General features: G+C 36.0%; 2 protein-coding genes across 2 annotated transcripts; one reads left to right on the forward strand and one right to left on the reverse strand.

Annotated features, from left to right (window-relative positions):
• Nucleotides 1-877: 877 nt before the first annotated feature.
• LOC139175793 (olfactory receptor 14I1-like) lies at nt 878-1792 on the forward strand. Its single transcript, XM_070767082.1, has one exon. The coding sequence runs from the start codon at nt 878-880 to the stop codon at nt 1790-1792; it is 915 nt and encodes a 304-aa protein (XP_070623183.1).
• An 8174-nt stretch (nt 1793-9966) lies between these two features.
• On the reverse strand, nt 9967-10920 carry LOC139154011 (olfactory receptor 14A16-like). The gene has a single exon (XM_070728439.1). The coding sequence runs from the start codon at nt 10918-10920 to the stop codon at nt 9967-9969; it is 954 nt and encodes a 317-aa protein (XP_070584540.1).
• Nucleotides 10921-12018: the final 1098 nt, after the last annotated feature.

The following is a 12018-nucleotide window of genomic DNA, read 5'->3' on the forward strand; positions in this document are numbered from 1 at the left end:
ATCTTTGTGTAGAGTTTTTTCTGTAGATTATTTCATTATCTTTGATGAAGTCATATGTTATGGTAGTAGGCGGCATAGAAGTCAAATTAATTAATTAATTAATTAATTAATTAATTAATTAATTAATTAATTAATTCTGGGCAAAGTAAAAATATTATGGAATGTCAAAACATTTTTCCATAAAGTACAATTAAGTAGTAAAATTGTTCTCAATTCCCTTCCCTTTCCCCCAAATAACCATTAAATTATAATAAAAAACAAATAAGGAAAACAGGTCTGAAATAAATTGAAAAACAAAGAAAATTTATGATTATGCGTACATGTACATTGTAGTATTGAAATTCAAATTGATGGTTATCTACCAAGCTACATAAACATATACATAATTTCAGAATGATAATTCCCATTGCTTTATATTTTTCTAAAATATTCTTATATATTTTAATCTAGTTCATTTATTTTTTCAATTACATAACATTTCCCATATAATGTACAATGTTTACAGTAATTATTAGTATAGTGGAAAGAATACATCTCAACAAGATTGTGTTAGATCAGAGAGGTTACAGGTTCTAGAATTTTCCTTCTTAACAATATAATTTCCCGATTCAGAAAATATTGTTAATTATTTTATTAGTCATTTAGTCGCTAATATATTCCTTATTCACACATTTATCTGAATTTGCATAAAAATCTTGAAAACATGCTTTCCTAATTAATCTCCAATACCTATATTATAACTTTCAAGTCGCCCTCCTTTACCAGAAGTGTTCATATTCAAATGCAAATGTGATTTTATAAGAGGCTTTGATTTTAATATTTATCTTTTTGTTTCCTTGCAGCTGATACATTTGCTATTGGTAATTAATTTTTAGAAATGGCAAATCAATCATTCATCTCTGAATTTCTGCTCCTTGAATTCTCAGCAATCCGAGAGCTGCAAATTGCACATTTCTGTTTATTTCTGACTTTATATTTGGCAACCCTAACAGGGAATCTTCTTATCATCTCTGCAGTGGCTTTTGATTACCGTCTACATACACCCATGTATTTCTTTCTAATGAATTTGGCCATCCAGGACATTGCTTCTGTCTCAGTTCTTATCCCCAAAATCATGATCAATTATGTCTTGAACAACAGATACATTTCTTATTCTGGATGTGTTGCTCAAGTCCTTTTTTTTATCTCCTTTCTAGCATGTGATATTGCACTTCTTACAGTCATGGGCTATGATCGCTATGTTGCCATTTGCAACCCTTTGCAATATGAACTTATAATGAATAAGAGAGCTTGCAAGCAAATGGTTGGAATTGTATGGATTGCTGGTTTCCTCTATGGTGGGTTACATACTGGTGGCACTTTTGCATCACCTTTCTGTTCCAATGTTGTTAATCAGTTCTTCTGTGAAATCCCACGGTTGCTTAAACTTGCTTGCTCAGATTTATTCCTAGCTGAAACCGGAGCTCTCATTTTTAGTGCTCTAACTGGGGTTGGCATCCTTATTTTCATTATTGTTACCTATATACAGATCTTCTCTGCTGTCTTGAGAATTCCTTCTGTTCAAGCGAGGAAAAAGGCATTGTCCACCTGTCTACCTCATGTCATTGTTTTCTCTGTATTTGTAACTATTGGCAGTTTTGCTTATCTTAGAACCCCACCTCAAAAACCTTCCCACTTGGATTTGGCAATAACTATAACATACTCCATTATTCCATCTCTGCTAAATCCATTGATTTATAGCTTGAGAAATAAAGAAATAAAAAATGCTTTATCAAAGCTGTTACATTTCTGAGATTCTTCTAAGAATATCATGTTCATTTTTGTTTAGCTATGAATCTGTCATTATGTAGCCTTTATATTAGGAAATGGGTGTCAAATTTAATTTCAGCAATAACTATGACATGCATAAAATTTATAAAATCTTATTAATTTACTGGAGTGGTGTGCAAGTTTGAAATAATAATCTCTCTTTATGCATATATGTATTTATTTATGTATTTATTCAATTTTTTATGCCGGCCTTCTCCTTAGACTCAGAGCAGCTTACAACACATTAGCAATAGCACTTTTTAACAGAGCCAGCCTATTGCCCCAACCATCCAAGTCCTCATTTTACCCACCTTGGAAGGATGGAAGGCTGAGTCAACCTTGAGCCGATGATGAGATTTGAATCGCTGATCTGCAGATCTAGCAGTCAGAATTAGTGGTCTACAGTACTGCACTCTACCCACTGCGCCATCTCGGCTCATATGTATATGTGTATCTTGTGTGTGTATGTGTTTGTTTTTATGTATGTATATATATCTATATATGTATAAGTGTATATGTGTGTGAGTGTGTACATACCACGTTTTCCCCAAAATAAGACCCTGCCTTATATTTTTTCTGAACCCTGAAATAAGCACTTGGCCTTATTCTATGCACTTATTGGGTTTATTATGATGGTATGTCTTATTTTAGGGGAAATGGGGAACACACGAACACAAACAAACTTTCTATCTCTTTGTCTATTGAGATTCTAAGTCATCCAGTTCATCATTGTGAACTGAAGAAGCTTCCTGGATGAGAAGTGAAATGACTTCAGGCAAAACAGTTGCCTTTCAAAAAATCACTTTTGGGTCTCTCTCTTTCTCTCTTCATATTTCCCCCCACTGATTTTTTTTTTCAGAAAGGAAATATGTCGATGCCCTCATTTCCTCTCAGTGAGTAAGTTATTTGGACTCTTATTAGAGTTGAAATATTGCTTATATCACAAGAGTCATTACTATAATGTTATTGACTCCTATAATTTCTTGTACCAGCGATCTAAAAATGTTGTAGGAGTTCTATTTTTCCACTACCTAGGCAGAAAGATTTTTAAAAAATCACAAATCTAAATCACAAAGATTTTAATATCTAATGTTCTAAATTCTTCCTGGTTATAAACAAAATCATTTGAAATGATGTTATTCTGCCATTGGAAATGAAATAATCTTTGAATTAAGAGTCATATTTTTAGTTGTTTGAAATAATTCAATCCTAGCCCTAATTCTCATCCTAATTCATGTACTTTTAACTTTTAACATGTTCTTTCTTTTAAAAAGTGATGGAACAATGTATGCTCACCCTGTAACAGAGTATTTAACTTTGGTTGGAAACAATGAAGAGAATAATCAAAGTTCATTTCATGGATAATTCTTATTTAAAATCAAGGAATAAATCTGGAGGAAGGGAGGCAATAAAGAAACATATTTTATATGTTAGAAAGATAGGAGATTTTGGAAAAAGAGGGATGATCATGATGGGTAAGAGTTTGAGAAATATTTTAACTGCTGTGTAATGATAATAAAACCATCCACTTAGGGAAGGATTTAGAGGGTGGAAGGGAAGTAGGAAGGAAGGAGTGAAAGGGGAGAGAGTGGAAAAAGTGTAGAAAGAAGGAGGAAAGAGAAGGGAGTAGTAGAAGAAGGGAGTAGAAGAAGGGAGAAGGAATAAGTAAGTAGGTAGCAGAGGTGGAATAGCTGCCTGAGATAGAAAGAAGGAATTGGAAGGAAGAAAAATGGATACAGATGAAATAATATGAAGCAAACCTGGATTGTGATTTAGTTTATTGTATTTGAATAACGATATATGTACATTAAGCTGTATTGAAGGTATATGAAGCTGTATATTGATGGTGGAGAATACATACTTTTCACAAAGGGGTTAAGATCCATTTTTCCCTGTAATATAAGCAGTCTAGAATTACATCAGTAATAAATGGACCATAAAAGTTAATAAATAATAAATAAGATAACAGAGATTTCATGTCTTCAGAAGAATGAATTATGACCAAAAATGTCTTCAAACGGGATGAATAAATAATGTCATGCTTATCATTTTTAACACATTCACAAACACAGGGAGAAATATTCTAACAAATACACATTCACAAATACAGTGAAAACCACTCTAAAGTATGTAGGGAAAAACTATCTGCATATCCTGGTCTATATTTTAACAGGCTTTTTCTGCCCGTTTCCAAGGTATTTTTTTAAAAATGTTCTTATTGAAGTATCATTGTTTCAAAGATTAGCATATGTTTCTGATTCAATATTAAGAACAAATGCTTGAAATAAATAAAAAATAAATTGTTAGGTTAGGTATAATTTCTTCTATGGCATATTTACAATCTGAATTGAGGGTTTAATATACTGAATATATGGTTTAATTATCAACAATAATTTATATAGCTCAATGAATTAAAGTAATGACAAAATCAGCAGAAATATGCTATTGAATAAACATTAGTTATAATGAAAAAGCAATTAATCAAAATACAAGAAACATATATTTTTCTGTTGTTTAGACAAAAACGCTGAATAAAGGTACTGCAAGGTCACCCTCGTTCTGTTCTATTTTTCTTTTCTTTTAGGGAAAGTATTATTTTGAATCATTCTTGTATCATTATAAATTATACTGAAGAATGCATATACTATATACTGAACAACACATAATAAAAACTAAAGTCCTGCATAAGGGGGGAGGATTTCCCTGAGTTGAAGGTCAGAGGTTCATTAATTTAGTCCATTGAAACAAAAAATAAAAACAATCAAAAGTAAGATGGAACTTCTGGGACAAAAAGTTGATACCATTCATGAGAAAAATTCTCTGACTCGTAGGAATTTAGAAGACGCTATTGCTCAACTTGAGATCGACTGTCCCTCATATAACCTTAGATTGCAGAATATTGTAGAAGAGAAGGAAGAAAATCTAGCAGCAAAAATGTAGAAATCCTGGCAGAAATTCTGCAAATTGGCCCCCAGGAAACTATAAGGGAGATTAATGAAATTTACTGGGTTCACACTTTCTATGCAAGAAAACATCATCTGCTGAGAAGTTCATGTGAAATTTTTAAGGAGAGCAGTACAAGATGATTCAACTTCGGAGGATATCAACTGAAAGGGAAGTTTTTAGAAAAAATATGGACTGTGCAGGGATGAATAGGTTGACTTTGAATCTTAAATATAAATGAAATTCTGATTATTATAAAATTTTGGGAAGTTTTATGTGATGTATAGAATATGTGATGTATTATGAGAAGTTTCCTTTATTCTAGATACATATAGAATCTCTATTAGTTATATGATAGGTGGATATTGGATTAATTAGTTTAATTGAGATATGAAATTTTGATTTAAGATTTGGATAAAAGAGATTTTGTTATAGCTTATATTGATGTAATGTAATGTCTTATTGTAAGATGGAGAAAAAACCTTTTTATTTAAAGATTGGGACCACAGGCATCCAGCCATCTATTGTGGGAGGACGAGTGCCTCTGGAGGCATTTGAGAATGGATGGGATGTGCCAGAGTCACTCTGAAGGTGTCTGGAGTTGCTGGCTGTGAAGGGGGGAGGCATATGTGGAAGGCAATTCCTTATTCCTAGTCCAGTTTACAGACTCCCAAGAAGGGCATACTGCACAAGGCGGGTGGAAGCTGACTGAATGTGCACAGTCATATGGACATTCGCCAGAGCTGCACTCCGGATTCTTTCCAAATTGACTCCTTTCTTGCAGTCCGCAGCCAGTGCAGAACTGGGCTCCTGGGGAGGGAGACATGCAGCTTAGGATGGGGATGTCAGGTGCTTCTTCATTTGCAAATGTCTCCCTGCCTCATCTGCAATCTGGGGGCAAGGAATGTTACTTCTATTGTGTCCCACTCCCCCCCCCCCATCATATCCAGAGGAGGATTTCATACAGATCCCTTTTGCAGGCTTTCTGGGTGAGAGGAGCATGCAGTGTCAACCCTCCTCTACCCAGGAAGACAGCTGATGAATTCGCTGCGTGACCAACAGGACACCAGTGACCATTCTCCTTCCCCTTTTTGCAGGGTGCAGTGATCCACTCCACCCAACCTCATCCTGGACTTCCTTCTGCCCCTTACTTCCCCTTCACCGGTCTTCTTAGTTCTGGGTTGCTTTGAATCCATTGCTTCTTATCTTGTCTTTTGATGCATTAGAAAATAGCTTGACACCCTCATCCTTAAAGGAATTTTTAAAATATTGGGACAGTTCTATTGTGTCACTTCCTAATTCTTCTTTCTATTAGACTAAATATACCCAATTCTTGCTACCATTCTTTATATGTTTTAGCCTCCAGTCCCCAAACCATTTGTGTTGCTCTTCTCTGCACTCTTTCGAGTTTCAATATTTATTATTATTATTATTATTATTATTATTATTATTATTATTACTATTATTATTATTTATTAGATTTGTATGCTGTCCCTCTCCGAGGACTCGGAGCGGCTCACAACAAGAAAACATTATGATGACTAGAATTGAATGCAGTGTTTCATTACTAGTATTAGTATTAATGGTGGAACTGATGGTGGTAAAATTAGCAGTATTAATTGTATTTCCATATTAACTTTCTAATGTACAAAGTACCTTATGAATGATGATAATTTTAAAGGAGTGTCAAACTCAATTTCATTGAGGGCTGCATCCGGATTGTGGATGTCCTTGGGGGACTGGGTTGGCTGCAGTTGACTCGTGGTCTTGGATGACTGGTGAGCAGGGCTGGGGGGAGTGGCCAACTCAATGTCACTTATATTAGGGCACAGGACCAGGGTGGATATTTGGGCCTGCTTACTGGAGGAGCTTCACTGACCCTCTCAGGCTACATGAGGGTCTACCAGATGACCTGGGTGTCAGGCATGCAGCCCTTGCGTTCCCAAAGCAATGAGCCCCACAGCCCAGCCCTGAGGGGACATCCAGCCATGCTTCCTTCCTTCTTAAAGCTGTTGCTGCTGTGCTTGCTTTCCTTGTGTGGACTGGGCTTTCCAGACTTGGTGGGGGGGAGAGGGGCAACGGGGCTTCTGCTGGAGAGGGCTGCCATGAGGTGGGGCAAGTTAAGGCAGGCGGCAGGACAATAGCCTGGCTGCAAGGCCTAGATGTGCATGGGTAGATATCACATGTAAAAGCTCTGGGTCTGGGCTTGGTTGGGGTAGAGTGGGGAGGGATCCTGGCTGCCTCCTCGGGATAGGGGCTCTCCACTCTTCCCATCATGGGTGGGGTGATGGGCAAGAGGATGATCTCATGTATGGCACAGTTGAAAGAGGTTTGGATGGCAGGGGTGAGCCCTGTGGTGGTGGCACTAACAGGCAAAGGCTTAGCTGCGGGCGAGGCACATGATTTGTTTCACCAGGTGGCCAAATGTGGCTGACTGCCCCATCCCAACTGTAGCAGCCACGGGCAAACAAAAACAAATTGTGTGAGAGATGTGGGGAAGGAGGCATGTGATTCAGCCCATTGGGCAACCTTGTGTTTGACATGCCTGCACCATAACATAAGTATTTTATACATTTCTTCTACTTCTGCAACAAAATAGAACTAATAACTAATATATACATTTCTTCTTTAAAAGAACAAGAGTATGAAGGGATACAACACAATTAGCATTCAATTTATAGATGCTGATCTGATATCTAAATAAATATTTATTTGTTGTAAGCTTTCCGGTATTCTATCGAAACATAGTAAAACATAGAAATCAGGATATCTGATGCTGTAGGAGAGCTGGATATGTGCCTTGGATGTGCAAAATCACCACTGACCATAAATAGACAAAAGATTAGGAGATGATTTAAAGATGAATTTTGCTTCCCTTGAATAGATGATATTTGCAAAATAGTTCTAAAAATCTTTACATATGAAAACACAATTACAGAAAAAAAGAGCTCTAAACAAAAAACAAAGATTAGTGCCCGTTGAATTGCAACATAAGAGACAGAAGACATCTTGAGCAACTGGAGGATTTCACAAAAGAACTGATTCACAATTCTGGAACAGGACTTCACTATTCCTGTAAAAAGTATTGCTTAGAAAAGACACACACACCCGGCAAAAAAAAAATATCTATGCACTGGTCATCATTTGGATGTAGGCATGTTTTATTCATTATAACCTCATAATTCAATGGATTGCAGATGGCTACACAATAATCAAATGCTATGACACCTAGGACAAAGAAATGAGACATGATTAAAAAAAGAGAAATAAAATCTATTTTAAAGTGGCAGAATTTTGACAAAGGTATTTTTCTTTATTACTATTTCTGTATCTTTATTGATATCCTTATATTCTATCGCATAGACCAATGGTTCTCAATTTGTGGTCAAGGGACTCCTGGGGTGTTGTTATGTCAATACAGGAGGTCTGCAAAGTTTGGAGAAATGTTATAATTTAAATCTTGCATTAGATTTTTATGGTTTATGGCCATGGTCTATAACAACAAAATGTAATTAAAGTGATCTGTGGTGAAAAAAGATTGAGAACCACTGCCCTAGACCAATTGAGAAAAAAGCAGGGAACAGTTGCATTACCTGGCACCCTATTTTTCAGACTTTGAGTCCCTTTGACTCGTAGAATGTGGTTCCTTCACCATCAGGTGACTTCATGCTTTTAAAAACTGTTTGTTATTAGTAAAAAGATCTCATTGTGCTTCCCAGATTTGCCAGATTTGGGTTCACTGTTGAACCTGTAATATGTTGGCCATCTTCTCTGAAACTCAACCTGGATCATTCCAGGCAACTTCAAATCCCTCAAATGAAATCTGTTTAGCAGCTTAAAACTACCCATTTCTTTTCAGGATCACCAACCAATTTGCTTCTTTCCTTCTTCCCCTTATTTCCAAATTTGTAAGAACCAAAGCTGTCTACATTTTAGGTTGCTGTCTCTTAATACTTCCATTCCTCCTCTTTGCATTGTTGTTGACAAAATGTCTCTCCCCCCCTTCACATTCAATCTCTTTTGTCAACTCTGTATACCTCCTTCTTTTTACAGGAAAGAGAAGGTGAGAGGGAAGATTATTATTTATTGTGATCTCAGGCTTGGGTGTAATGTACAAATGCTACAAAGCAATGTGTAATGGCAGGCTGCCACACATTTCTTTTCTGCTGATTCACAGCTATTCCACACCTTGTATCTCCATTGCATATTTTAACAGTAAAAGAAAGATAGAAATTATTTTAAGTTGTTCCCATAGTTTAAAGCATATTTTACTGGTCCTTACTGGTAAAATAACTCCAATTAATCATAAATTACATTGAGGCGGAAGCAATTAAATTCTATTTGATATCAGCCTGAATATACAGAGCAAAAGGACAAAGATAAGGAATATCTTTAAAAGTGTACCATATAAGACACATCATTTTCCTCCCTAAAAGAGGCTGATAATTTGGGTGCATCTTATACTCTGAATGTAACCTTTTTTCAAAGCTCCACCCCCCCCCCCCACCAGCCCTAACTAGGTGCTACAATCTTCCCTGCTCTTACCTTGCAGGTTCTTTCATTGTTATTCTCTAAGTCTTTGCAGGGTATTTTTTTTATTATTCTAACTTGCTCTGAATAGTTTCTTTCCAGCCAGAATCAGGTGCTAACAATGTTCCCAGCTCTTACCGGCTTGCAAGTTTTTTCATTGTTACTCTCTCTGAATAAGGTTTTTTTAAAGCCCTAACCAGGGGATAAAATAATATGCTGAAACTGACCAGATGGAGGACGCTAGCCAGATGAATATCTGGTAAACAGATTCTTTCCCCTATTTTCCTCCTCAAAAACTAAGGTGTGTTTTATACTCCAGTGCATCTTATACTCCAAAAATATAGTAATCTAACAAAATATATGAAGAACAAAAGTAGGATGTATATTTTCAGACTTTTACCAACACCAGAGTTAGTATTCACCTGTATTACTTTGTGTAGTAATGCTGATCTGAGACAATAATATTTTTACTAGATTAATGCTTGTAGAGTGTAAGCTGCCCAGAATTGAAAACAATCCAAAACAAGGCTACATAATAACACTGCAGTTTTCTTAATGTTGAAAGGATAAAGCCTAACATACTAATATAATTCCACTTAATTTATCAATTGATATCCATAATAAAATGTGAATCACTTTATTTATTGTATTTAAATAGTCAATCAATTTAAAGTATTTACTAAACTACACAAGTTGAGAAATTTGTGGCAGGTTTTTGAAAGAAATATTGATTATCAGCTTCCTGAATGCCATTTTGAGTTCTTTGTTCCTCATAGTATAGATCAGTGGATTCATGACTGGTGGCACTACACAGTAAAACATAGAAATCAGTATATCTGAAGTTGAAGTTGAGCTAGATATGGGTCTTAGGTATGCAAAATTACCACTTATCAGAAACAGACAAATGACTGTGAGGTGGGGTAAGCAAGTAGAGAAGGCTTTATGCTCTCCATGGGTAGATCGGATCCTCAACACTGCTCTGAAGATCTGAACATAAGAAAAAATAATTAGAACAAAATAGAAAAAAGCTAAAATAGAACCAAATGTTAGAGCCCAGACTACTGCAACATAGGAGTCAGAGCAAGAGATCTTGAGCAGCTGAGGGATTTCACAAAAGAACTGATTAATGATTCTGGAACAGAAGTTCACTGTAAATAAGTTTTGTGTATAAAGTATGGCATAGAAAAGGCCAGCCAGCCATGCACTGGTTGCCATTTGGATGCAGGCTTTTTTATTCAGTATAATCTCATAGTGCAATGGATTGCAGATGGCTACATAACGATCATAGGCCATGACACCCAGGAGAAAGAAATGAGACAGCATGAAAAAAACAAGGAAGAAAACTTGACAAAAACATCCAGAGTAAGAAATGGCTTCTGTGTTCATCAAGGAATTCAGCATCGACTTGGGAACTGTAACCGAAATGGAGCCAAAATCTTGCAAGGATAGATTGAGTAGAAAAAAATACATGGGTGAATGGAGCTGATGGCTATAAACAATTACAGTGATAATGATGAGATTTTCAATGAAGGCTACCACATAAATTATTAAAAAGACAATGATATGGAATATTTGGAGCTCCTCAGTATCAGGGAATCCAAGCAGAAGGAATTCACTAACTTTCGATTTATTTTCCATTCTTCTTTTTAGACTTCAGAATTTGTAAGTGGAGATAAAACATCAGATCTATTTCTCATGTATCAATGGCAGTAGTCAACAGGGAATGAAATGCTATTCAAAGATGTTCCTTTAATCGGGGAGTTCTAGTTTAAAAGCAGAGGTTTATCTATAGGATATTTGTCAGGGGGCTGATTTCTCAAGAGCTTAATTTTTTTAGAGCTATAACTCCATGTGGGAAAATATGTTTAGAGTTTTATTCATGTTTCTTTTTGTCTATTTTCTTATTTGTATAAAGAAATTAAGAAATGATCTGAGATAAAACAGAGAAAACTGTAAAAAGGTGAAAATTACCATTCTGAAGCTATGTATGTATCTGGATAGGCAGATAGAGATCTATATATTTGTTTTGTCATAAATATTTATTGTTTTAAAATTTACTTAAATTGATGCTGTAATTTTCTAAAGTTCCAATTCAGGTTGGCATTCTTCTCTGTAGTAGATAAAGTTAGCCTCCAAGGATGGGAAAATACTGCCCTTTTACCAATCACAACTGAGTTTGAAGTATAAAAGTGTCCCCCTACTGTCACTCCTCCTCTTTTGATTCAGTCCTATCATAAAGGACTTGTATTCTTCCATCCTTGAAGGACTCCACATCTTCCAAGTATCCTGATTCAATCCTTTTCTGTGAGTTATTGACATCTGATATCTGTTATAGAGTGGGTTGTGGGATGATAAGGGCTCTGACCCACCCATCCGGAGTGCCTTCAGCCAAAGGCCTACCTTTGAACTAATGTGCCAAATTCCAGCTGTTGAGGTAACATGGCTAAACCCATCTATCAACACTAAATCAGGTTGCAGGGCTAGCCACTGTTAATAATTTATTTATTTATTTATTTATTTTATTTATTTATTACTTAGATTTGTATGCCGCCCCTCTCCAAATAGGACCAATTAATTGCTGCTGAGTGATCTTGTCACAAAAGCTATGTTCCTTTCCCTTCTGGCTAGAGCCAGTGCTCTTATAGTTGGTTTGGCACCATCTAATCTCTCCATCATGCATGGGTGAGAAAGGAGTGAAGAGGGAATTTTTCAGCAGGCCAGCTTCAGCGCTTGGCA

Source organism: Erythrolamprus reginae, chromosome Z (genome assembly GCF_031021105.1).
Source record: "Erythrolamprus reginae isolate rEryReg1 chromosome Z, rEryReg1.hap1, whole genome shotgun sequence".
In the NCBI taxonomy this organism is placed as follows: domain Eukaryota; kingdom Metazoa; phylum Chordata; class Lepidosauria; order Squamata; family Dipsadidae; genus Erythrolamprus; species Erythrolamprus reginae.